Source organism: Amblyraja radiata, chromosome 6, assembly GCF_010909765.2.
Source record: "Amblyraja radiata isolate CabotCenter1 chromosome 6, sAmbRad1.1.pri, whole genome shotgun sequence".
Classification (NCBI taxonomy): Eukaryota; Metazoa; Chordata; class Chondrichthyes; order Rajiformes; family Rajidae; genus Amblyraja; species Amblyraja radiata.
This window is the reverse complement of record NC_045961.1, coordinates 51,616,389-51,643,912: the sequence shown is the minus strand read 5'-3', so window position 1 is coordinate 51,643,912 and position 27,524 is coordinate 51,616,389. Positions and strand designations below refer to the sequence as shown.

The 27,524-nt window shown below is 41.0% G+C and overlaps 1 protein-coding gene across 3 annotated transcripts in view; it reads right to left on the bottom strand.

The window, feature by feature from the left end:
• Positions 1 to 2,746: 2,746 nt before the first annotated feature.
• The window catches only part of wasf3 (WASP family member 3), a 59,091-nt gene continuing 34,313 nt past the window's right edge, over positions 2,747 to 27,524 (bottom strand). For 2 of the 3 annotated variants that reach the window (XM_033022812.1, XM_033022813.1), the window contains exons 5-9: positions 22,333 to 22,450; positions 18,991 to 19,166; positions 11,695 to 11,961; positions 9,439 to 9,803; positions 2,747 to 4,224 (exon numbers count right to left, since the gene is read on the bottom strand). In XM_033022812.1, the coding sequence (XP_032878703.1) occupies positions 4,067 to 4,224; positions 9,439 to 9,803; positions 11,695 to 11,961; positions 18,991 to 19,166; positions 22,333 to 22,450 (1,084 nt within the window). In that variant the 3' untranslated portion in view covers positions 2,747 to 4,066. Of the gene's footprint in view, positions 4,225 to 9,438; positions 9,804 to 11,694; positions 11,962 to 14,139; positions 14,307 to 18,990; positions 19,167 to 22,332; positions 22,451 to 27,524 lie in introns of all 3 variants that reach the window. The other variant, XM_033022814.1, reaches the window with a different exon arrangement.

The window sequence follows — 27,524 nt, the reverse complement described above, 5'->3', positions numbered from 1 at the left end:
CCGTTCCCATGTGCTTTTCTAAATGCCACTATCATATCTGCCTCCAGCACCATCCCTGGCAGCATGTTCCAGGCACCCACCACCCTCTGTGTAAAAAACTGGACCATCTCCTTTAAAATTTGCCCCTCTCATATTAAAGCTTTGTCATCTACTCTTTGACATCTCCAAGCCGGAATAAAGGTTCGACTGTCTATATCTATGCCACTTATAATTTTATATACTTCTAGCACGTTCTCCCTCAGCTTCAGACACTCCAAGGGAAATAATCGGTCTTGGTTCTTGTTCCAGTAGCAAAAAAACAACAACCACCATGTATCTGGTTCTGCTCCTGGTCTTTGTGCAATGACTTTGGCAGATAAATCCAAGTGGGCCAACCGGCATTTTGAAGTACACTCAAAGTTAACAAAAAAGAAAGGAACTTTATGGAACTTCTGTCGCACATAAGGAAGCCAAGAATAATTGTGAATAATAACCAAAAATGCAGCATTGGTAGTATGACAGAAACATTTCGTATCAATGAGCTATGAACAAGATTCCCTGAGATCAATGGTGAACAGCAAGATACAGTGCCTCCATAACGTTTGGGACTAAGACCCATCATTTATTTATTTGCTTCTGTCCTCCACAATTTGAGATTTGTAATAGAAAAAAAAAAATCACATTTTCAACCAGTTCCTGCAAACCTGTGGTAGACAAAAGTGCAGGAGAAACTCAGTGGGTGCAGCAGCATCTATGGAGCGAAGGAAATAGGCAATGTTTCGGGCCAAAACCCTTCTTCAGACTGATCTGAAGTAAGCATGTAGGTTCAGCAGGCAGTGAAGAAAGCAAATGGCATGTTGGCCTTCATAACAAGATAAGTTGAATATAGGAGCAAATAGGTCCTCCTGCAGTTGTACAGGGCCCTAGTGAGACCACACCTGGAGTATTGTGTGCAGTTTAGGTCTCCAAATTTGAGGAAGGACATTCTTGCTATTGAGTGTGCAGCATAGGTTCACAAGGCTAATTCCCGGGATGGCGGGACTGTCATATGCCTAGAGAATGGAGCAGCTGGGCTTGTATACTCTGGAATTTAGAAGGATGAGAGGGAATCTTATTGAAACATATAATATTATTAAGGGTTTGGACATGCTAGAGGCAGGAATGAGGCAGAAGTTTCCGATGTTGGGGGAGTCCAGAACCAGGGGCCACAGTTTAAGAATAAGGGGTAAGCCATTTAGAACGGAGATGAGGAAACACTTTTTCACATAGTTCAGCAGGCAGTGAAGAAAGCAAATGGCATGTTGGCCTTCATAATAGAGAGTTGTGAGTCTGTGGAATTCTCTATCTCAGAGGGCAGTGGAGGCCGGTTCTCTGGATACTTTCAAGAGAGAGCTAGATACGGCTCTTAATGATAGCGGAGTCAGGGGATATGGAGAGGCAGGAATGGGGTACTGATTGTGGATGATCAGCCATGATCACATTATTTGGCAGTGCTGACTCGAAGGGCTGAATGGCCTACTCCTGCACCAATTGTCTATTAAACTTTAAAATTACTATGCATGCAGTGGATTAAGTATTTTCTATCAACAGTAACTGTGAATATAGGGATTTGGATTATTAATTAAAATGTAACCACTATTTAATATATTGGGCCTGAGCTCCAAAGAAACAATTTACACTTAAATAACACTTTTTACAACTTTAAGATGTCTCAAGGATTTTACACCTCATGAAAATAGCAATCAGTGCATACTAATAAATGACAAACAGTAATAGACTATATACTAAATGAATAGCTCTGGCAAGGGTATAAGTATTGCCTGCATGTGGGACATTGCTTATCAAAATATAGCATGGAAAACTTTATTGCCACCTGAGAGCCTCACCCTTGTTCAGTTCCTGTAATGGACTATTATCCCAAGGATGGCAGGAACAGTTCCAGGAGCAACAATAAAGATGATCTTTGCATTAATACTACCTGTAATTGATTATCATTGCAGTGGCACAACTGGTAGAGCTGCTGCCTCACAGCACTAGAGACCCGAGTTTGATCTTAACCTCGAGGACTGCATGTGTGGAGTTTGTACATTCTCCCTGTGACCGCATGGGTTTCCTACAGGTGCTCCTGGTTTCTCCCATATTCCAAAGATGTAAGAGTTTTTAGGTTAATTGGCCTCAGTAAATTGCCCCTATTGTGCAGGAGCGACTGAAAATTGGAATACCTACTCACATACACAACAGCACAGCAGTAGAGTTGCTGTTTTCCAGTGCTTGAGACCCGGGTTCAATCCAAACTACGGGTGCTGTCTGTGTAGAGTTTGTATGTTCTCCCTGTGACCACGTGGGTTTTCTATGGGTGTTCCCTGTGCCCGGAGGAAATTTTAGGTTTCCTCCCATATTCTAAAGACTTGCTGGTTTGTAGGTTAATTGGCTTCTGTAAAATTGCCCCACTAGTATGTACGATACAAATGTGGGATAACATGGAACTAGTGTACAGGTAAATCAATGGTTGGCATGGGTCGGTGGGCCAAAAGGCCTGCTTTCATACTACGCTAAACTAAAAAACGTTGTCACTGGGATTTTTGATGGAGTGAAAATACGGCCAGGCAGAAACTTCTAATTTCCAACCGTTTACATGCCCCAATGGTATTTCTGAGTTAGAGTTCTTAAGGTTACACAGTTACGTGTGTAAGGGCTATCTTCTAATGCTTGGAAGATAGATTTAAGTAATTCAAGTAAAATGGGAACAATTGTTCTTTTGCTGTTTAGTTTATTTTAATTCAATTTCATAATTTCAGCCATTTTAATTTTACACATCTATAAGATCTGAAAATAAATTGTTGTAAATTGAAATTCAGTACGAAACAAATTGAGCTTAGCCAATGTTTACAGAGGGGTTTTGATGCATTTTAAAAAAATTGTTAATACTGTTAATATATTAAAACAAAAACAGTAATACCAAAGTAAGGGAACTTATTTGAATTACGTAGATTTATGACAATACATACTGTAATTAAAATAAATATTGAACCTTTGGCAATATATCTGATGTTTACCTCAATATATACATCAGTAGAATAGTATAACATTTCTATGTATTATTATAATATCTTTTCCAATTTATGGTACAATTTAGGTGGATAATCATTTAAAATATCAAAATAAAACTAGTAGATTGAGAATGAATGAGTTGCAAGTCTTACCTGCAGAATAATGTGGTACATAGCTATTTTGCAATTACTATTCTCAATGTTTATGCTCTATGGATAAATAGTCCTTTAAGTTTGATGAAAATTTAACTTTAGTTTAGCTAGTTACTTTCTTCAGTGATGGGGAAAATGTGTTGAACACACTGGTGAAAGGATATTGAATCGTTATTACAGTGTTGGTATTCCAATTCCTGTTCTAAGCAGATCCATATTCCCCCATAGATCCATTCTTTCTTGAATTGTGGAGTTACTTCAAATAGAAAACAGCAATCTTTATATAACACCATTCACATCCCTTTTGTGAAAACTGAAAAGAATTCTGTTGCTCGTGATATGCTTTCAATTAAAGTCACAGTTGTAACATGTAAAATCTAGCTCCCAAAAACTGCAAAATGAAAAGAACAAGATATTCTCTTCCAGTAATTTAAATGGCAAATATTTGCCAGGACCCCAGGGATAAGTTTCACCCGTCTAAACCTGTGGAAAACAGGATGCTCATTGTGTACGCTTCAAAGTTTAACATTATTTTTTTAAATACATCAATGAAGCATTTTCAATAACACTGAAGCTGATGCTGAAATGGCCTACTACTTGGCATTTGGTTATGATCTTAACCTGTTCCTACAAAGTGTATCCATTTTTTGTAAATAAACAGCTGTATTTATACAATCCTAACAAAAGTTGTCATTGGTCACACTCCTGGATGGTGTTTTTAAATTATTCTTTTCATGAATAATTCTCACAATATATCAGCATTCTCTCTCGCCTCAGCCACAATCCGTTTAAACAACTATATTGTTTCAGATTTGCTCCATGTTACTTTCCATGATAATTTAACATGAAGTAGCATATTTTAAAAAACTATGGAAGCACCCATGTTACTCAGACCAATCATTCTCATCAAATTCCGAATCATCATCCGAATCACTATATTCCACGGCAATACGCCTGGACAGAATGGTCGCCACATCGTTCCCAACAGGCTCGCGCTTAGCCTCTTGCTCAAGTTGCTCTTGAACTTTCTTCAGTTGAATTCCTAGAATAAAGAAAGTTGACTCCAGTAAGCAATGGCAGAACTGGAAATGCATCAGATCAATTTAAAATTGCTCCTTTATGCAAAATAAATCACAATCACCAATTCAAAAGTAAAAATTCACATAATTTTACAATTGAAGAACATGGATAGGTTCTGACTGTCTTTATAGCTATACATCATGGGTGGCCTCTGAGTCGTTGAGGTGAGGGCAGAGGGGTACAGAGATAAAGCCTCTGTTGGGGACCGATTGTTCTGCATCAGGAAGAGGGAGGTCAGGGAAGGGATGGTGAAAACCATGTTCACCAGAGATGCTGCCTGACTTGCTGCGATGAACAAGTATTCATCCTAATGCTTGGAAATAAAATTATCGAAGGTTTGAATCGATTAACAAACGGAATGATGCATCAATTTAATTTCTATTTTCCAGATATTTATAAATACACTAGACTAAATGGGACCCGTTGGGTCCCAGCATCACACGGGAGGGCTGGTCCCCGAACGCAATATTCCACCTCTCCACCAATTCCAATTATAGGGGGGGGGTGCTTTCTGAAGCGCTAGCATGGGTGTTGTGCACTGAAGGGACTGGATTCCAGAGGGCTAGTATGGACATTGTGGGCCAAATGGATTCTTGGGCTGGCAGCTATGTCCCTCAGCCTGTTGTGCTGGCAGCTCACTCACAGCTGGTGGGCTGGCAGTTGACTCACGGCTATTCCTTGAAATTCCATTTCAAGCAGGGTGCAAGGCCACCAAATTCAAGTGCAGTTTCATACCACTTCAAGCAGGGTGCAAGGCCACCAAATTCAAGTGCAGTTTCATACCATTTCAAGCAGGGTGCAAGGCCACTAAAAACAGCGAGTCGTGACCTCTCCCTTCCCATCTTGCAGAGATTGAGCCATGCCCACACTTCCGGGTTTTATAATCCCTCCACCCTCCCACCAGAAGGGGCATGGCCTTCATGGCGTGATTGACGTGAGATAGAAACTCAACATTTTTTTAACACTAATAACTTTTATTTTTCATCGATGGGAAAAATCTTCGGCACCTGATGAGCGGAGGGGAACTGAGTAAAATGGCCAAATATCACAGCCGTGCGTGGTAGCGTTTTTTCTAAAATCAATGTAGAGCGCAAACAGGAAGTGGTCAAGATTAAACTTTTAATTATATAAGGCAAGGCAGCTTTAATTAGGCAAGGCAACTTTAATTAGGCAAGGCAACTTTAATTAGGCAAGGCAACTTTAGCATTTTCAAACCAAAGGCAACACAGCTTTAGCAGTTTCAAACCAAAGGCAACACAGCTTTAGCACTTTCAAACCAAAGGCGACACAGCTTTAGCACTTTCAAACCAAAGGCGACACAGCTTAAGCACTTTCAAACCAAAGGCAACACGGCTTTAGCACTTTCAAACCAAAGGCAACACGGCTTTAGCACTTTCAAACCAAAGGCAACACGGCTTTAGCACTTTCAAACCAAAGGCAACACGGCTTTAGCACTTTCAAACCAAAGGCAACACGGCTTTAGCACTTTCAAACCAAAGGCAACACGGCTTTAGCATTTCCAAACCAAAGGCAACACAGCTTTAGCACTTTCAAACCAAAGGCAACACAGCATTAGTACTGTCAAACTACATTTTCAAACCACATTAAGGGCACTGACAGGTCAGTAAAACCACTCAGTTTAGTAGACATGTGTTCAGTGTTATTCACAGCTCAGACTGAGAATTGTGACCTCTCGCTCCCCCATCTATATTTGCTCCCCCTTGCTATATTTAAGAGGGAGTTAGATGTGGCCCTTGTGGCTAAAGGGATCAGGGGGTATGGAGAGAAGGCAGGTACAGGATACTGAGTTGGATGATCAGCCATGATCATATTGAATGGCGGTGCAGGCTTGAAGGGCCGAATGGCCTATTCCTGCACCTATTTTCTATGAATCTATGAATCTTGCAGAGAACTGAGGCACCTCCACACGTCCGGGATTTAGAGTCCCTCCGGAAGGGGCGTGGCCTTCAGTTGAGAGAATCTCAACATTTTTTAAACACTAATAACTCTTATTTTTAATCAATGGGAAAAATCCTCTTGTCCTGCGCAGCGGATGGAGACTCTGAGTAAGATGGCCAAAAATCACAGCCGTAAGTGGTAGCGTTTTTTCTAAAATCAATATACAGAACAACAGGAAGTGGTCAAGATGAGAATTTTAGTAATATAGATAACTACAACCAAACTTTACTATTTCACTAAATATATCCTGTAACCGAGTCCCTGTATGTTCAGGATCTAACATTTAAGAAAGAAGTATAACTGTAAAAATAAGGAACTGCAGGTGCTGGTTTACCAAGGAAAGACACAAAATGCTGGAGTCACTCAGCGGGTCAGGCACCATCCCTGGAGAACATGGATAAATAATGCTTAGACTTCTTAGTCTTCTGAGACTGATTGCAGGGGCGGGGATAAATATAGCTAGAAGTGTGGAGGGGCAGGACAGAGCATGACAGGTCATAGGTGAACATAGGCGAGGGGGGGGTTGATAGGCAGATGGTTAGACAAAGGCCAGAGATGAACATACAAGATGTGAGACAAAAGGATGATGAACTCACACAAGTATAATTGTCCTAAGTTTAAATGTAACTCAAATGGATACATAAATTAAGATACTATTTTCACTAATATTATGGATAGGACATTAAAATAATAGAATCCCACATTCCAATTAGCACAAACTGCACTCCAATTATTCCACAATTATCCACCAGTGTTCATTAACCTCGCTGATTGATCGTGAAGAAGAAAAATAAAATCCCTAATTTGGATGGAAAAAAAGAGATTAGTTACCATTCCTCATTAGATTGGAAATACTGGCAATTAAGACTAAAATTTTAGCTAATGGGCCGGTCTCATTTAGACGACTTTTTAGGCGACTGCAGGAGAAGTCGCCACATGTTCGCGGGTGGTTGCCGGGGAGTCGCCTTCATGGTCATGAGGAGTTGCTGCATTCTGGGAACTAGTCGCGGCCTCATTCTAGTCGCCGCAAATTTTTCAACATGTAGGTGGTTTGCCAGGAGGTCGAAGGTTCTCTTAGGTTCTCGTAGGTTATAGCCGGTGCTGACCGGTGAATTTCTTTGGCTCATTGGGGAAAAAAAACGTAAGCAGTAGTTTTCAGAACCAAGGATAACCGACCGGTAATATTAATGTCCGCCGAGCTTCACAGCCATGTATCTCTTGCTTCTTAAAAATTGTCTCCACTCCTTCTCCCCCCTCTCTACCCCTTCTTTTAAAGGACTTACCGTACACTGTGCTTTTTAGCTTCTTAATTACAGCGCCAACCTTCCTGTTCATCGCGGTGTGTGACTATCACATTGGCTTTGCACCATGTGAATTTCACTCAGCGCTCCCCCGCTTGCCCTGTCCCCTGCCTGCATAACGGGCTGCTGAAGGAATGTGCGTGCGTCAATGCACGCGCCCGTCCGTGTGCGCGCGAGTTCGTGGGCGCGTGGGTGTACGTGTGCGCTTGTTCCACTCTGACAGTCGCCTGAAAAATCGCCTAAGTGGGACAGGCCCATTACTTCAGAAATATTAGTGATGAATTTGACCTCGCTTTTAAAAAATAAGTGTCAAATCTAATTTTTAAACTTTATTCCCTTCTTCTTAAGAATATTTGAGAGAATGGTCAATTGCAACCTCAAAATTGTTAACTATATCCACACATCATGCATTCTACAATGTGGACTGCAAGGTTCTTTCAGGTGGGGATAGTCATTTGTGGGCCTACGAACAGAGAAGTCACAAGCTGGAATGGGAGCAAAGAAGATTTACGCGGATGTTGTTAGGATTTGAAGGCCTGAGCTATGGGGAGAGGTTGAGCAGACTAGGACTTTATGCCTTGCTGAACAGGAGGATGAACAGTGATCTAATAGAGGTGTATAAGATCATGATAGGAATAGATAGGATAAATCCAGAGTAGGGGAATCAAGAACCAGAGAACAGAGATTTAAGGTGAGGGGGGTACGAACCTGAGGGGCAACTTTTTTTATTCTACAAAGGATGGTAGGTATATGGAATGAGCTGCCAGAGGGTTCTTGCCTAGGATAGGTTTAGAGGGATATGGAGGATATATAAGGAAGCACAAGCAGGTAGGACTAGTGTAAATGGGGCATGTTGGTCAACGTGGGCAAGTTGGATCGAAGGGCCTGTTTCAACGCTGTATGACTATGAGGTACAGTTTATATTCACTGTGGTTCTTGAATAGAATTGCCTCATTTCTAATAAAATGATAGATAAGAGGATGAAAGCTTCTGTGGAAAATTATACCACTCGATCTCTCCCTCCATGTTCAAGAGTGTTTTATTGTCATATGTCCCAAAATGGAACATAGAAATTCTTACTTGCAGCAACAGATATGCAAACATAGTGTAGAAGGAACTGCAGAGGCTGGTTTAAACCAAAGAAAAACACAAAAAGCTGGAGTAACTCAGGTCAGACAGATCTCTGGAGAAAAGGAATAGGTGACGTTTTGGGTCTGAAGAAGGGTCTCGACCCAAAACATCACCCATTTCTTTTCTCCAGAGATGCTGTTTGATCCGCTGAGTTACTCCAGCTTTGTGTCTCTATTTTATTGTAATTCGTCTCAAAATGGAACATTGAAATTCTTACTTGCAACAGCACAACAGATATGTAAACATAGTGTAGGAAGGAACTGCAGATGCTGGTTTAAACCGAAGATAGACACAAAAAGCTGGAGTAACTGGATCTGAAAAGCTGGAGCAAAAGGATTTGAGTATAGGAGCAGGGAGGTTCTACTGCAGTTGTACAGGGTCTTGGTGAGACCACACCTGGAGTATTGCGTACAGTTTTGGTCTCCTAATCTGAGGAAGGACATTCTTGTCATAGAGGGCGTACAGAGAAGGTTCACCAGACTGATTCCTGGGATGTCAAGACTTTCATATGAAGAAAGACTGGATAGACTCGGCTTGTACTCGCTAGAATTTAGAAGATTGAGGGGGGAATCTTATAGAAACTTACAAAATTCTTAAGGGGTTGGACAGGTTAGATGCAGGAAGATTGTTCCCGATTGTCTCGACCCAAAACGTCGCCCATTTCTTTTCTCCAGCTGTCTGACCCGTTGAGTTACTCCAGCTTTTTGTGTCTATCTATGTGAACAGTTCTCCTATAAAATAAATAATTCAGCAAATGAATGAAATTCACCACATTTATTACTTACCCACACGTATAGCAGCAAGGAGATCACTTCTGGCATCATTGAGAGGAGTGCTTGCCGATTCATGCCATTTGTTTTCCACAGCAGGTTGAGAGTGCATCGGAGAGGAATCAACCGATGGTGGTGGTGCTGGCAGAGCTGGAGGTGGAGGAGGTACAGGAGGACCGAGTGGAGGAGCTGCTGCAGGTGGCAATGAGCATGAAGAAGATGCAACCATTACCATTGATCCAGAATGGAGAGCTGGAGGAGCAGGCACTTGGAGTGGACTGACAAAGGCCGTTTGTGCTGATGGAATTACCGGGTCAGGGGGAAGAAAAGGAGGGCATGTTGAGTTGTAATATTCCGTTATCTGAAGAGGAGGCAGCACACTGCAATGAAAATATTTATTTTGTTTAAAAATTGTAACAACTAAATTCTGATATTTTTAAATCTAAAAATATTTTAGTCACGTGTTCACTTACAAACATAGAAAGGTTGCATTCAACCCCATCAACATCAATTAAAGTCACATTTTATGCCAATTCTCAAAGAGAGGAGCTGGATATATAATCAAGAAAACAGTTAAACAGGGTTTTCACATAACATGAATGAATAGAAAATATGCTAACATGTAAATCAACATGTAGATCACAGTGAATGGGCTGGCTCAAAGGGCCGAATTGCCTACTCCTGGACCTATTGTCTAGTGAAATTAAACTTAAGCATGAAGTAGATGGCAGGCAAAACATTTTTGTTAATATGTGGTTCTTCTTAGGCAGTCACTTGAGATCGAGGATGATTTGCTTCCACTCTGTGGGTTGAGAGGTGCCAAATGAGGCCAACATAGGAATCACAGACACTCCCATAAATGGAATAGAAAGTGTTTGAGGGGACAGGCACACAAATAGTTTATGAACTGGTGCCTTCCTTTCACCACTTTGTTTCTTTGTACTACCAGAGCATGGAATCTGGGTTCTTCAAACCCTCTCGAATGCTCTTTCTCCACACAAAGCAGTCATGGCCATAGATTCCCAGCTATGTTGCATTTCTTTAAGGTGTTTTGAGCATATCCTTGAATGTTTTCCTCTGTAGACCTGATAATCTCTTCCCATAAGAAAGCTTGGCATTAAGCAAGTGTTCTGGGAGGGTGATGTGGGACTCGTGAGCACGATGGCCTGCCCAATGTAACTTGGGGCCTAATAACAGGGAACGCTGGTTTGGGAGAAGACCCTCATGTTGGATTACTTATCCTTTGCAGGATAGTGTGGAGACAGAATTGGTAGTATTTTTCCCCTCAGAGTCTAGATGTGTCTGCAGTAGGTGGTCCAGTCTCACAAGGATACACAAAGGCAGGAGTCATTGCTGCCTAGTGATTGCTGGGTCTGAGATCCACAAATACTGTTTTTCCTCATTCGACTAGAAACTGTGCTGCTGTACTGAAGGTGGTGGTGAATTTTATCAGCAACGTCCGCCTTCAGAGAGGTAGCTCCCAAGGTCAACGGTTCCGAGGGTCTCGCCTGGAATCTTTATCGACTGAGTCGATGCATCTAAAAAAGGCCAACATAATCAAAGGTGTCCCACTCCAGTCATTCTCCCTTCGTCCTGCTGCCATCAGATTGAAAGCATACACAACCTGGCTCAGGAAAGGCTTCTTCTCTGTCATCAGGTGTTTATCACAAACACCAGGGTGGCACAGTGGTAGAGTTGCTGCCTTACAGTGCCAGAGACCCGGGTTCGATCCGGGCTACGGGTGTTGTCTGTACGTTCTCCCTGTGACTGCGTGGTTTTTATCTGGTTTCCTCCCATACTTTAAAAGCCGTGCAGGTTAATTAGCTTCTGTAAATTGTCCTTAGTGTGTAGGATAGAACTAGTGTATGGGCGATCGCTGGGCGGTGTGGACTCGGTTGGCCAAAGGTTCAGTTTTCAAGCTGTATCTCTAAACTAAACATCATCTATAAACTAAATTAGGGTACTGTCCGATTCACTTCTCCCCTTTGCGGATATTGGACTTTGCCTACAGAACTGGTGTGCTACAATACCGAGAACTATATTCTGTATCTTACCCTAGTTTCCACCTATTGTACTTGAGTTCGACTTGCTTGCAATTGTACCCAGTATTATCTGATCTGATTGGATAACATGCAGAACAAAGATTTTCACTGTACCCATGACAATAATGAACCTAAACCCGAGGAAAAAATGCTGTGAATATAGTTAATGAAATATTGGAACATTAGATCACAGTATATTGTAATTGGAGCTTAAATACAAACAATTTACCTGTGGTCCAATGGCGGATGTGGAGGTGAATGGGCATTATTTATAGTAGTTGGTGGTGGAGGTGGTGGGGGTTGTTGAGGCCTATTCAAAGTAGTGTGCCTATACCCTGCTGCTGACGATTTGCAGTCTTGTTCCTGAACTTGATTCCCAGCCGACATTTGCTGCTGGTTGTCATCTGACAAATACGAGGCGGGTATTTGCTGCTGCTGTGAATGATGGTTTGGAGTAGCAGGGTATGAATAATCTGTACGGTCCGATCCATGAGATCTGGTGTCAGAAGCAGAAAGAAAGACTTTATTAATCAGCAAACATATTGGCAATTTTTCTAGAGAGGTGTTCCACAGTTAAGTTTCAAAGCATAGTATCAAAGTTGACAATCAATGTGCTCATTAACCATTCTGCAAATAAAATTTATGAAGTTTACTTCTGGATCTCAATAAAATCTGGTACATTTTTACATTTTTCCCCAAAATACTGTTTGCAGCATTCAAGTACATAATTTAATCATATACATCCAAAAATACATGATATTCAGAAATTTGTTACTATTCATAATATCAATGACAATATTACATGTTGATACTCTTAAAATTTATAAAGCAATAGAATAATGTAATAAAATTTAAATATTTCCTTTCATTTGATTCAAAGCTGGGAAAGAATAAAAGATAAATCCTGTAAAGCTGAATATATAAAGAGATAGCAATGCATGTTAGTAGATGTTATATGTGAACCTGTCATCGTTTTTGCCACTAATGCAGAATAAAAGCAACAGATTTATACCCAGTGAGGAAAAGAAAATCAATTCAAAAACTTTCATTATTTCAACCTCACTCTCCCAATAAAAAAAATATTTCCATCAAGTAACTGCAAAATGACCTAGTTTTTAAAAAATAATTAAATTTTAACAGAATGATGATTTTGTTTCTGCGATAGTAGTGTGTAAATTTTTGTACTTTTCAACTCCAATTTCCTTAAACCTGAAGGATGAAAAGGGATTAAAAAAATGCCACTACTGAAGATGAAGACCCCATAGATCAGAAATATCTAAAAAGGAATACTAAAGAGTTTAGGTTAACAATCACTTGCATTTACACAGTAAACACACCGAAACTGCTTCCCTGGGGGCATAATGAGGTACAACTTGGGTGTTGTCAGGTTACACATGGAACCTGTAACTGTGGATTTGACAGAAGTTGCTGGAGTGAGCAATAGAAATAGATGAAAGACAAGGGTTGATCCTTTAGCACGCTGAAGGCTAGAGAAACCATCGGGACAGGTTAAGGACAAAGGACAGTCCTACCCAGATTTGTTGCAGAAGGATGGTGTGGTCAACTATGTTAAAGGCAACAGACAGAAACAGGTAAATGAACCCATTATAAAGCAGAACAATGTGAATGGATGGGAAAGAGAGAAGTCACAGAAAGACCTAAAAAGCACCAACATGGAGTGAAGTAATCATGAAGATTTGGGACTGGTTCGATTCGAATGCTCGGGTGATTGAGGAATTATTTAATCAGAGGCATACGATGTTCTTGGATTGAAAGATCCGCCCTTCCTCAAAAGAAAAAGAAACAGCTCTTAAGGCACCTAAAGGAAAACCAGTGATCTCAATAATAGGAGAGTCAGTAACTCAATGAAGGACAAATTATGCCTAGGATTTTCAGTTGTAAAAGGGTGCAACTACCGAAGAACCAGTTACAGTGAAGATAGGGGGGTACCCATGAAGGACAAAAACCATAGTCAACATATACTGGAAGGAGCATTTTGAAGACTTCCCCAACCATTAATCTGTCCTTAACATGAAAGCTTGTAATTCCATCCGACACCAACCCTTGAATCAGACATTAATATTTACAAGCAAGTCTAACTATATTTTTAGCATTGGTGTCCCAAGGCCTGCAAATTAAGAAGATAAATATATTTCAATATAAAAGTCATATTTAGCTGAAATTTTTTTATTGTTAAAAGATGGTGAAACTTACATTTTTTCCTTTCCCCTGTTAATTACACTGATTATTTTTTAATATAATCAAAATGTGGCTATCAAATACAAAATGTAAACAATTTATTATAAAACACCAAAAGTAGCAATGCAGACAAATGGAACGGATTGATTGATTGACTAATTAATTGCATTGAAAATGTTATATAGCACTTACAAAAAAGCTTTAGGAAAAGAATGAAAAAGAAATTGATCATTATGAATTAGTTGAGCAGAGAGTTCATTAGATAGAAAGGCCCAGAATATTCAGAAAGATTATTTTAATGCATGATGGTGCTTTATTAAGATGTGGAAACCATAGCAAGCCATTGATCTGAGCAAAAGACCAATTTAAAGGCAATTAAGATACTGCTGCCCTGAGGCAACAAAATGCACAAAATCAAGACCAGCTCTGGATTGGTACCAAAGCAGTCAAGGCTTTGATAATAAAACTAACAAACCCTCTCAGCATTTTCTCCTCTTTCATGATCTCGGCCTGCTCCAGTTCCTTTGCGTCTGTCATGAACTCTTTGCCCATTTTCATTCTCTCCCATTCTTCTTTCCTTGTTCTGACTTTTCTCACATTGACTTGGTGATTTCTGTTTGAATTCAATTTATGTCTCTCTCTCTAGAGGGGAAACCATATCAATATAGGAAATGAGCAAATGACCGATAGCAGCTACTTAAACCGAGTTCCAGAGGAAGCCTCAGTTCAAATTAAGTTGCTGCAAGTTATTTAAACAATAATATGGGTACCAATGTCTGAACAGTCTTAATTACTGCTCAAAAGCAGCATTCACATTTTGAAAATGATTCAGTGTACAGTACGATCAACATGGTTGATAAAAATGATTAAAACATGTCAACAAAATGTTAGTCATTAATTTTCAAATGCTGTCATTAAGTTGCATGATTACAAGTCGTTATCATTTTGTTGCGTGTTGACTGTAATTCCAATAAACCCATTTCATATCAAGAACTTACAAGGTTTAAAATTAAAGTTGCACTTAATGTCCAATTCCCAATATATACATCGTAACTAAAGGCATTATGAATGTTAGCTATTATTTGTAATTTTTTTAATAACATAAAACAAGCTGCTGGACTCAGTGGGTCAGGCACATCTGCAGATGGAAATTCGACGTTTCGGGTCGAGACCATTCTTCCAGATTCCAACATTGACTCTTTATTTCCCTTCACAGATGCTGCCTGACCCGCTGAGCTCCTCCAGCAGTTTGTTTCTTTTCATCAGGATTTCAGCATCTGCATTTTTGCGTCTCTGCAAATTTTAATCTCACAGCTGATGGGAATACAAAATGCATACTGGAACTGAATGATCTCAATATGAAAACAATTTCAATGGTAGTCTCAATCCAGTGACAAGTGGGAACATTTGACATCAATTTATGATGATATTAAACAGGTGTATGGAAGCTAGGAGTCGTAAGAAATGATGTTGTGTGTGTGACACTGTAGAGGGAGCTCTGCCTCTGGCTAAACTGTAATGCTCTATGCTGGTACCTGAAAAGCAAAGCAATCTATTATCGAATATAAACATCACAGCTTCAATATGCACAAGGGAATTATTTTATTCTGCCACCAAAGAGAGTAAGGCTAACAAAGTGCCTTTGGGTGCAAATTCATGGGCCAATAGTTTTGGTTTGACTACAATTGTCAAGCTGTGCAAATCAAATAGTCATAAAGAATGTTCTGGAGCAACGAACAATCTGGTGGAAGAACGCAATGAGTCGAGCAGCATCTGTGGATGAAAAGAAATGGACGATGTTTTGGGGCGAAATCCTGCTTCAGGATTGCGAGCGGAGAGGGACTAGTACACAGAACATAGGGAGAATGGTGAGACAGTAACAAGAAATGATCGGTGGGAGGAGTGAAGGATGGCAGGCACATGGAGCCTGGTAGGGGAGGGAGAGGCGTAACCTTGAAAAAAAACATGAAGCACTGGAGAAACAGGCAGCATCTGTTCATTCCCTCCATAGATGCTGCCCGACTCGTTGAGTTCCTCCAGTACTGTGAGTTTTGAGGGGAGGGGAGTGATGGACTTGGAAGGCAGCGGTAGGTAGATTATGGATGGAGGCAGACAGAAGTGACAAAATGGGACATAAACAGGAACAAAATGAAGGCAGATGGATCCGGGTGTGGGAAGTGGGAGAGGGGAAGTAGGGAAGGGTGAAAGTAGAGACGGGTAGTGGAAGACAATAAGCAGGAACACAAATGCTGCCAGTGCTGGAATCTGATAAGTAAAACGGTGATAAGCGGAGATGTAATTGCAAATGGAGCTAGGACCAGATGGGGGAAGGGGTGGGAAGAATCTGCAGCTGAAATGTCTGAGGTAGGTGGACGGAAACAGGAGAGGGTATGGGAAAGGATGCAATAAATGGGAGGATCAGACAAGGGTGGGGTGTAAAATTCAGTGTTCATATCATTGGGTTCTGGACTACCCAGGCAGAACACGATGTGTTGTTCCTCTAGTTCGTGTTGGGCCTCGCCCTGGCAGAGAAGAAGACCAAGGATGGACAGGTCAGTGTGAGAAATAGTCTTTTGCTTCTATTTCCACCCTGTCATTTGTGTTTTACTAAATCTTTATTCATACGAGTAGAGACATACAGAATGAAACAGGCCCTTCGGCCCAACTTGCCCATACCACAAAGATGCCCTATTTTTGGAGCCTCACTCCTATGCTCCTTAGAAACACGCTAGGAACTGTTCCAATGCTCCTTAAAGCTTGCCACGGCTACATTCCCACACTGCTCTGAAACTCATGTTCCTCACTCTCACACTCCGTAGAAACACATCCGTTTCACTAAAAAGGTTATTATAAAAGCATACAATGCCTGGAAAAAGTGTGATTTAAAAGTGTTTGGGACAAGCTTTTCCCTTTGAGAATAGGGAAGATTCAAACAAGAGGACATGACTTCAGAATTAAGGGACAGAAGTTTAGGGGTAACATGAGGGGAGCTTCTTTACTCAGAGAGTGGTAGCGGTGTGGAATGAGCTTCCAGTGGAAGTGGTGGAGGCAGGTTCGCTGGTATAATTTAAAAATAAATTGGATAGGCATATGGATGAGAAGGGAATGGAGGGTTATGGTATGAGTGCAGGCAGGTGGGACTAAGGGAAAATAATTGTTCGGCACGGACTTGTAGGGCCGAGATGGCCTGTTTCCGTGCTGTAATTGTTATATATGTTATTAATAGGAGCAACATCCAATAGCCCTGAAAATATGCCAGTCCAGCACCATAATTTCATATTACAGTTAAGTTTTTGTGTAACTATCAGTGCTTAATTTTGTAGGCTGCATTTCCAGTACTTCCTGAAAGAAAGAATATAGTGAAAGAACAGGTTTCTCATTTGAGTTACATTTAAGCTGTATGAGCTTCACTTTTACATGCCAAGATATAAAACAAACATGTATGTAAAAATAACAAGCAACTATTCTTGCATGCAATCATTAAATCACTGTTTCACCGGAATCTTTTGCACATTTAAATGAAAATAACAGAAATATCTGTATCATTATTAAATAATACATTTGTGGCATTAATCTATTTTAAAAAAAACTTTAAATTGTCTTTTCACCAGTAGCAATCCAAATTCAAAATTCCCAATTAGTTAAGAAAAATGTACGTAGGGCCTCCCTAAATAACACAGCTTTCTTATTTAGAGAACAATTAAACTAAACGGCTTAGAAAGACAATTTTTATTCTCAGTTGGGTTTTGAACGGCGATTTATGTGCAACTGCTCATTCGACTGATGGACGGGCAGCTCAAACTTCGGTTCACAGAATTTGAAGTAATGATTCCTGACAAGATTTCCTGACAAGAGTCAGTCAGAAAGGAAAGTGAGGGAAATAACAAGAACATTCACATTAAAAGACACAGGAAGGAAAACTCAATGCTCTGCCTTTAAATTTCATTTTATAATCTTTGTACTATTCTGGGCATGAACTGCACCAAGTCACACAATGGCATTCCTAATTACGTTTAATTATCTGCACATCTTTACCTCCCAGGAGTTAAGCTGCACTCAATAACAGTCTTAGGACATGAATGGCAAAGTCCTAGTTAAGAATGAGCGGGGCTTGTTCTGGGGGATTAGTTAAATCTAACTGGGTCATACTAAATAACTCTTTTTTTTTTTTTTTTTAATCAAGTTTTAGTTACTGGCCTCAGCAAGGTTAATGTTGCTGGATTCATAGGAAAATGCTCACTGGCATGATTAACGCCAGCATCAGCAGCAACTTCTCAACTCACACATCCCTCATCCTCCCCAATGCCATGAATCCTTCCCACCTTCCTCCTCAGCACGTTACTAGCTCGCCCTTTCCTGTACTCCCCAACCATTGTATCTGTTTCGAAGCTTCAGGTTGCTGGTGCGGACTAAATGAAGTTCTAATCTGGAACTGCCTCGTGCAACAAGTATCAGGGCAGGAGATGCTTACTCTTCTATCAATTTTAACTGCAATTGAGGCTTTAGCGCTGTATGTCTTTTTTGTAAATTAGCCCACCTGTCCCCCCAGATACTGACCAACTTCTACCGCTGTACCATCGAGAGCATCCTGACCACCTGCTTCACGGTATGGTACAGCAGCTGCACTGTTGCGGACAGGAAGGCACTACAACGGGTGGTGAAAACCGCGCAGCACATCATCGGTGCCCCGCTCCCTGCCATGGATGCCCTCCACCGAAAACGGTGTCTGAGACGGGCTGGGAAGATCATTAAAGACCCCTCCCACCTCAACCATGGACTGTTTGCCCTCCTCCCATCAGGGAGACGGTACAGGAGCCTCAGGTCTCGTACCAGCAGGATGAGGAACAGCTTCTACAATTATACCATCACATTGCTGAACTCGGAGTCCCGCCGATAGATTTCTCCGGACCCTCCGTCCCCATTGTTTAATTATTCTGTATTTTTGATTATTCTGTATCTTCTTTTTTTTTAAATTTCTATATGCACTACTACTACGGACTGACGCAAAACTGCATTTCGTTGTACCCATACTTAGTATTTGTGCAATGACATTAAAGTTGAATTGAATTGAATTGAATTGATTCTGCAGTTCCTTATATCTTCTTGATATACTCACATTGATTGAATTTGCTTCATTACTGCGACCTCATCTTGTACATACATACTGTAGATACATTGAGATACAGAGTGGAAACAGGTCCTTCAGCCCACCAAGTCTACGCCGATCACCATTGTACTGCTCTTGCTCGTTATAAAACTATTGCTTATCACATAGGAAAAATAACAAAGAATTCTTACACACCAGGGAGTTTATATATACACAGACCTATTGCTTGGGGAAACTGATGCCTCTGAAGGTACTCCGTGGCATAAATTCTGAGATAACCTGTTGTCAGGTCTAAGTTCTTTGTCATACGCCATCATATTCCACTCCTGTCGCCTGTTCTTGGCCTTCCTAACTTTTTTCACCTCACGAGTTGTGCCATCTACACGCTTCTGCTCCTAAGATATGAAGAAATCATGCCAAGAGATAGCAAAGACGAGACATAGAGTGGGTAACATTTGTTAACATAATAGAAAGAAAGCGTGACGCTTCAAAGAAGGAAACTTACACATCATGTGAAATTTTGGTTTTGGATTGTAAAATAGATTAAAAAAAATTTTTTTAATTCAAATTTAAATTTAATGAGAATTTGCTGAACAATTAGTAACTTTCATTTCCATGAAACAGTTAAATCATTAGACAATTGGACTAGATTAGCTAAAGTGGACTAGATTAGTTAAGGTCACAACTAAAGCAATATTAATTGAAGGCTGAAAAAAATAACATAAAAAATGCAGTAAACAGAAAGCTCAGTCAGAAATGTCATAGAATTTATTTCAGAAAGATTAGTGATGCAGTGTGTTTCAGTTCTATTTTTTCACTACATGAACCAAGCTATTGTTGCAGGTGACATTAATGCACTGTTCTTCAACAGTTTATCAAATCTTTATGAAAGATTTTTAAATCTTTAATACAGTTCTACAGCATAACTCTGGCTGCCATTGTATTGTATGACTAAATTATTTACTTTAAGTTAATACTTTAGTAAGTTAATATCAGACCCTTGGCCTGGCCCATCATAGCTCTTCAAGTACGCCTGCAGGCAATTATTAAATACAGTGAGAGGTTCTGCCATTACCACTTTTAGACATTGAGGTCCAGACCAATATCATCCTCTAGAGTTGAAAATCTTTCATCATCTTCCACCCATTACTTTAAATCTATGACCTCCTGATTAGTGAACCCTTGCATTCTATTCACTGAATCCAGGCCCATCATTTTTTCTCTATTAATTGCTTTTCCGCACAGCTCCTGCCTATCCAATCTTTCCTCATACAGTAAACCGTCTATATAACGGATTTGTTATAACAGACAGACCTACCGACTTTCACAGCCAGGCCAAACTGCCAACACCAGCCTCGACCCACACCATCTCCCTGGCCATCGCCAACACAGACCCTTACCAAACAGCCAACACAACCCCCCCCCCCCCCCCCCACTTCCAGCTTTCTCCCCCCCCACCCTCCACTACAATCAGTCTGGAGAAGGCTCCCGACCCAAGAAATTGTCTATCCATGTTTTCCAGTGATGCTGCCCGACCCACTGACCGACTGCAACATTTTGCGTCTTTTTTTATAAAGCAGCATCTGCAGTTCCTTGTGTCTACACCCATGTCATTACCTATTTCCTGCCATTGGGCCATTTTGGATTCAATTTGCCACTCTCCCTAAATCTCTCTGCCTATATTATTGTTTTCACCAGCTTGCCAAAGTACAACTTCAGAAAATGTCTTGCTGAATTCCATTTAGACCATTCCAAAGACACTGTCCTCATGAAGCTTGATGTGGGATTCCAACAAATGTGTCCATTTCCATCCACAGATGCTGCCTCACTCGGAGCTCCTCCGACAGTTTGTTTTTTTGTTGAGAATTCAACATCAGCAGTCCTTGTGAACCTTTCTTGTTACTTCCTCAAAACATTATCAATTTAGTCATACATAACCTTCCCTTAACAAAATCATGTTGGCATTCGTTGATGAATTTGTGTTACTGAATGAACATTCATAACATCCCTCAGAATTGATTCGAATAATTTGTCCACTAATTAGTTAAATTGATCTGTAAGTATGCAATTTATTCCTTTCTTCTCTTATTCAAGATGAACATTTTTCTATAAATTGCTTCAAATTCATTCCAATAAAATGAATTTCAAGGCAGTAAGTTCAAATAGCCATTATTAGTCCAAATTAATTCAGTGAAGATTTATAATAAAATGTTCCTTAATCACAGAATTTTTTCTTTAACTATTTATTTTTAAATGCTGTAGGAGTACTCAGAATCTTGGGTTTCAGATACATCTGAGAGCTGCAGATTAGTGCTAGTCATCAAAACCATTTATTTAACTACATTTACAGAAGGTAGTATCAGGCCTGGAAATGAAGGTGCCCGAGATGCAAATATTCAATTCAAAAACAGTGAAAACCAACTTCCCCACCATTTTCTCTTCCTGCAGATGTAGAATCAGCAGCAGGAAGTGACCACAACAATGCAAAACATGTGCTTATGGTTTATTTTTAATAAAAACACCTTCAACCCTCAAATGCTTACCTTGCAACCAAACTCTGTGCTAAAGCCAAGCAGCCGCCATTTCCAAGCGTTGTCAATTATATTTGGTAACTAGTTTCTAGGAGCACCTTAAACCAATGTCCCTTTCATTGCCTCCATCTATACTTCACGCTACCTCAGCAAGGCCACCAGCATAATCAAGGACCAGTCTCCCTCGGACACTCCCTCTTCTCCCCTTTCCCACCGGGCAAGAGGTACAGATGTGTGAAGACCCATACCTCCAGGTTCAGGAAAAGTTTCTTCCCAGCTGTTATCGGGCAACTGAACTATCCTACCAACAATCAGAGAGCAGTCCTGAGCTACGATTGACCTCATTGGAGACTCTTGGGCCATCTTTAATCAGACTTTATCTTGCACTAACCATTCCCTCTTTATCCTGTATCTGTACACTGTGGATGGCGTGATTGTAATCATGTATATTCTTTCCGCTGACTGGATAGCAAGCAACAAAAAGCTTTTCACTGTATCTCAGTACATGTGATAATAAATTAAACTAAAATGTGATAATTTCCGACTATTCCACAAGTTCATCGATCTTGAAAATTACCCAGTGAAACAGCAAAGGCGCATGCCATACGACACGTACTAAACATGTCTAGGACAATATTACTGCAACTGTTTGATTAAAAGCTAAAACATTAAGTCATTATCTTAGATGTGCAATGAAAAACGTTTCTTTAAGGTCTCCTTCTTTGAAAAGCATGTATCTCAAGGTGCAAAGCAATACAACCATTGCTAAATGGTAGAATTTTAATAGATAAAGTTGCAGATTTGAGTTTGCAAACTGTTGAAGGTAGACTTATTATAATTCTGGGTTAAATGTCCAATTTTAAGATTGTAGAAAGTTAATTCCACGTTCTTTTATTTTTAAGGACTTTAATCAAATTATAGGTGATGCCTCATCATAGGAAGAAAGAGTGTGGTATCAAGACTTAAATTAATTATTAATAGTTTCAGGGCATATTGCTGTTTTAAAATCCACCACTATCATATTATGTACCTTCTGTCTTCTTTTCTCTTTCCTCTTATCTTCAGTATCCTGTAGCATCTTCTCTTTCCACAACTCAAAGAAATAAGATGGATCCGTGTAAAATTTAAGTCCATCTTTTTTGTCATCTCTGCAATTAAACAAAAATAATTTCAGCCCTTCCTAAATAACAGAATACAGGAGTGAATTCCGACCCAAAGTTCTTCATTAATGGCCGTATATGATAGCCCACCACTGCCGATTAAAATTCCATTGAAGCACTAATTACGTCACAATGGTCCAGTAGGCAAACAGCCTACTGTTAGGCCCTGTGCCACTTGCGTGTCCTTGGCACGCAAATTACGCGACCTCATCGTCGTGTTGAGGCACACGGGCATCGTGTGGCCACGCGAGGCCGATCCCACTGAGAAGGGCGGAGGGGTATGGAGTTGTGCACGGTATTGTGCGGCGCTCCGAAATTTTATAGTGAACAAAATCTTTGCACACCACCGGCCTGTCGCTTAACTGACGGCCAAAGTGGGACAGGCCCAAGACCCTGGCGCGATGCAACATCTCACCTCCAACAGCAGCAGAAGCAGGCAAACGATCGCCGAGCTCGGCCTGTGGCTCACGGCCGTTGCAGTCCCGATCCGCCCCTACTTCTACTCCCAGAGCGGGGCCAAGAAAATTGAAGATAGACACAAAATGCTCGAGTAACTCAGCGGGACCGGAAGCATCTCTGGAGAGAAGGAATGGATGACGTTTCGGGTCAAGACCCTTCTTTCAGACTGAAGAGGTCTCGACTGGAAACGTCACCCATTTCTTCTCTTCAGAGATGCTGCCGGTCCCGCTGAGTCACTCCAGTATTTTGTGTCCATCTTCAAATGACGTCACGCGCTCCAGAAGGCTGTGCGGACGCATGAAGTCGCGTGCAGCATTCGTGGGACCGTCGCACCTCAACATGACCACGAGGTCGCGTAATTAGCGTGCCAAGGACACGTAAGTGGGACATGGGCTAAGGCAACACTTCATTACTTTGAATAGGATTCTCTGCCTTAATAAGTTCTGATGATTCAACATGGCAGAAAGCAAAACTAGTTTTATCACCAGCAGTTATGTTCCTGATAATTTATGAGCATACTCAGAAATCATTAGCCAGCTACAATAGTGATTCTTTAGAGCAAGTGCCATGATTTAAATTTCTATTTCTGGATTAGGACCACTATCTACATTCTCTCAGAACTCATTGGAACAGAAATAATTTGTCTGTCGTTCTCAACGTAATCAGACTCTATCTGCATTCTCATGCTATTTGTCTCGTTACAAAGGTGCAGTATTCAGTAATAAGGGATTTCTTATCAGAGAAGCATGATATGCTTGGTACAGACATTGTGGGCTGCAGGGCCTATTCCTGTACTGTACTGTTCCATGTATGAGAATTTCTGCCAATCCTTGCCACTGCAAATCAAAGTTACTGTATTAAACACTTCAACAAAAAGTGCCACAGAAACAGATGGTCATGCATCCACCATCACCAGTGGGAGGAATGGAGATCATTGTATCACTGCACTCCTTCAGACATATTTGATGATGCTTTTCCAAGTACTGGAAAATGTAGGGGAGTTGAAATACAGTTGTATAATTGACACTGCAGGTCCGATGACAGCATCAGTGAAAGTTACTGTCCAAACCAACCACAAGCCATGTATTGGGACACAAAATGCTGGAGTAACTCAGCAGGACAGCCAGCAGCATCTCTGGAGAGAAGGAATGGGACCATGTATTGGGACCATAGGCGGTGACAGGCAAGAGATCTGTGGATAGCCTCCTTTTATCGTGAATGCTGCACCTTAAACATAACATTGGCAAGTATTCATCAAATTGCTTCAAAAATCTACATTGTGCTCTTGATCTTACTAACCGGTTGCCTTCCTTATCTGCCAGAAAATACACTTTATCTGTGCTCAATTTACTTCTCTACACCTTTCTTCCATTGTAGAAAGTGAGCTTAGTTCTTCTCTTCATCAGTGAATGAATTTGCATATATACATCAAATAAAAACATAAAGACGACATATACATTGCACGAGTTCTATTTTTTTAAACCCTCCATTTGCACATTGCACGTGGTTAGGCTGTAATTAAATTATGACTTTAATTGACATAAACACATCCACATTAAAATGAAATGAAACTTATCAACTGGACATTGATATTAACTATTTACCCCTAAGCACACCTTAAGTGCTGGCTTTCCAACTATGCTTGCAAGTCTTACTTTGATAGCAGACTATACTAACTTTATAACCAGTGATAAACTTTTGCACAGCACTTTCACTCTAGTTGCAGGTGATCTGATGAAAAGCTGTTTCTATGGTTGCCATGTTTAATATTGTCAGCTGTCGTTCTCAAAGGTCATCTGATGACTCACACTATCTAAAGCCAACTTATTTACAATTTTGTACATGGGTGTTTCCGTAAATAAGGGTAACAACCTGTGACATGGATGGCTAAATTTGAAAGTTATTAAATCATAATGAAATACCACAGCATTAAAAATGGGCCTACCTATGGCCCTTTAGAGCTAACTAGACTAAGTGGGACCCGTTGGGTCCCATGTTCACATGGGAGGGCTGGTCCCCCGACGCAATATTGCACCTCTCCACCAATTCCAATATTGGTGGGGTGGCCAGTGGGGGGGGGGGGGGGGGGGGGGGGGGGGGAGCTTTCTGGAGCGCTGGCATGGGTGTTGTTGGCTGCAGGGACTACTGGTCTTCAGAGGGCTAGTATGGACATTGTGGGCCAAATGGATTCTTGGTGTGGCAGCTCAGTCCCTCAAGCCTGATGTGCTGGCAGCTCACTCACAGCTGGTGGGCTGGCAGTTGACCCACGGCTATTCCTTGAAATTCCATTTTAAGCAGAGTGCTAGGCCACCAAATTCAAATCCATTTTCCTACCATTTCAAGCAGGGTGCAAGGCACCAAATTCACGTGCAGTTTCTTACCTCTTCAAGCAGGGTGCAAGGCCACAAAATTCAAGTGCAGTTTCATACCATTTCAAGGAGGGTGCAAGGCCACCAAATTCAAATGCAGTTTCATACCATTTCATGCAGGGTGCAACGACACCACATTCAAATGCAGTTTCATACCATTTCAAGGAGGGTGCAAGGCCACCAAATTCAAATGCAGTTTCATACCATTTCATGCAGGGTGCAACGACACCACATTCAAATGCAGTTTCATACCATTTCGTGCAAGGCCACCACATTCAAATGCATTCATACTATTTCAAGCAGGGTGAAACCATCATAAAAACTACCATAAAACCACACAAAACACCACACTCACAGTTCAGTAGACATTCAGTGTGTTCAGTTGATTCACAGCTCAGACAGAGTCGTGACCTCTCCCTCCCCCATCATGCAGAGACTGAGCCACACCCACACTTCTGGGTTTTATAATCCCTCCCCCTCCCACCGGAAAAGGTGTGGCCTTCATGGCGTGATTGACAGGAGAGAGATTCTCAACTATTCTTAAACACTAATAACACGTTTGTTTTTCATTGATGGGATGAATCCTCTGCATCTGATGAGCGGAGGAGAACTGAGTAAGATGGCCAAAAATCACAGCCGTTAGTGGTAGCGTTTTATCTAAAATCAATATAGTGCAAACAGGAAGTTGTCAAGTTTAGACAAACAACCATTTACAGGAGTGCCTTTTCACTTCAACCCAAACCCCCCAAACAACCATTTGCAGGCAGTGCCTTTTCACTTCAACCCAAACCCCCCCAACAACCATTTGCAGGCAATGCCTTTTCACTTCAACCCAACCCCCCCCCCCCCAAACAACCATTTGCAAGCAGTGCCTTTTTACTTCAAACCAACAATATTTTAATTTTCAAACCACATTAAGCGCACTCACAGTTGAGTAGACTGTCATTTTTGTTCAGTATTATTCAGACTGTTCAGTGTTATTCAGAGCTCAGAGAGACATGACCCTCTGGCTTCCTCCATCTTACAGAGACTGAGTGAGGCACACCACTTCCTGGTTTTATAGTCCCTCCCCCTCCCTCCAGCAGGGGCAGTAGAGCGAATGGCAATTTTAAAAAACCCATTAATATCTCTCTGAGTTTTCATCAATGGGAAAAATCCTCCGGTCATGGAAGGCGGAGGGGGGCTCTGAGCGAGGTGGCCAAAAATGACGGCCGTAAGAGGCGGCGTTCTCTCGGAAATCGCAGCACAGTGGGCCAAAAGCGGTCAAGATCAGACTTTTAGTAATATAGATATGTGCTCAGAATCGACCAAAATTTGACCAAAATTTGACCTTTTTGCAGAGAATTAAAGATGCGAAGATTCAGATACCATGAGAGAAAATGGTACTCTCAAGCTTAGCAAAGCTTCTGGGCAGTCTTTTCGGTCTGGCTGTTCATCAAGCCAGGTATCTGCTGTGGCTCAGATTGTGGAACTGTTATTGCTGCCTCCAGATTCACATCAAAGGTGATCAACTAGTTTAATAGCAAAACTGGTGTTCCAGATATAATTTCAGCTACTCCATGAAAACAGTTGTATCCTCCCAGTGGTACAAACAAAGCTATAAGTGGTGCAGACAACGAATTAACGAAGGTGCAAAGATTTCAGTTGTCCGGTGCCTGACCTCAATTCAGTACCTGTAGTCAATGAGTCACATTAATGCAAACACCTCCGAGGATTAAAATCACCATCATTTCCAGATCAAAAAAGGAATCCTAATTTTAAAAAAAAATTATGCAAATTATGCACAGAAGAAGGTCATTAGGCTATTGTGTCCATACTAAGAAAATTCCGACTTCCGATTAATTTAACTGCAGTTCTTGGTGCACTGTTCTCTGCATTATGATTCTTTAAGTTGCATATGGCAACTCAAAACATCAACTTACACAGTTGGATCTGGAGCTGATCATCTACCTTTTGTCTCAATAGAAAATTCAGCAAGAGGTTGGAGATGGAATCTTACAAACTTCTTAACACCTTTCAGAAGGCATTACACAGGCCAGTCAATGTGGCAGTCATTTCACAAGTTCATATGACGTAGAAGCAGAATTAAGCCATTTGACCCATCCAGTCTGCTGCACCATTGGATCATGGCAGATCTATTTTTCCCTCTCAATCCCATTGTCCTGCCTTTTCTCCGTAACCTTTGACGCCCTTACATTTCCATGTGTGTTCAGATCAAAGTCCCCAGTTAAGGT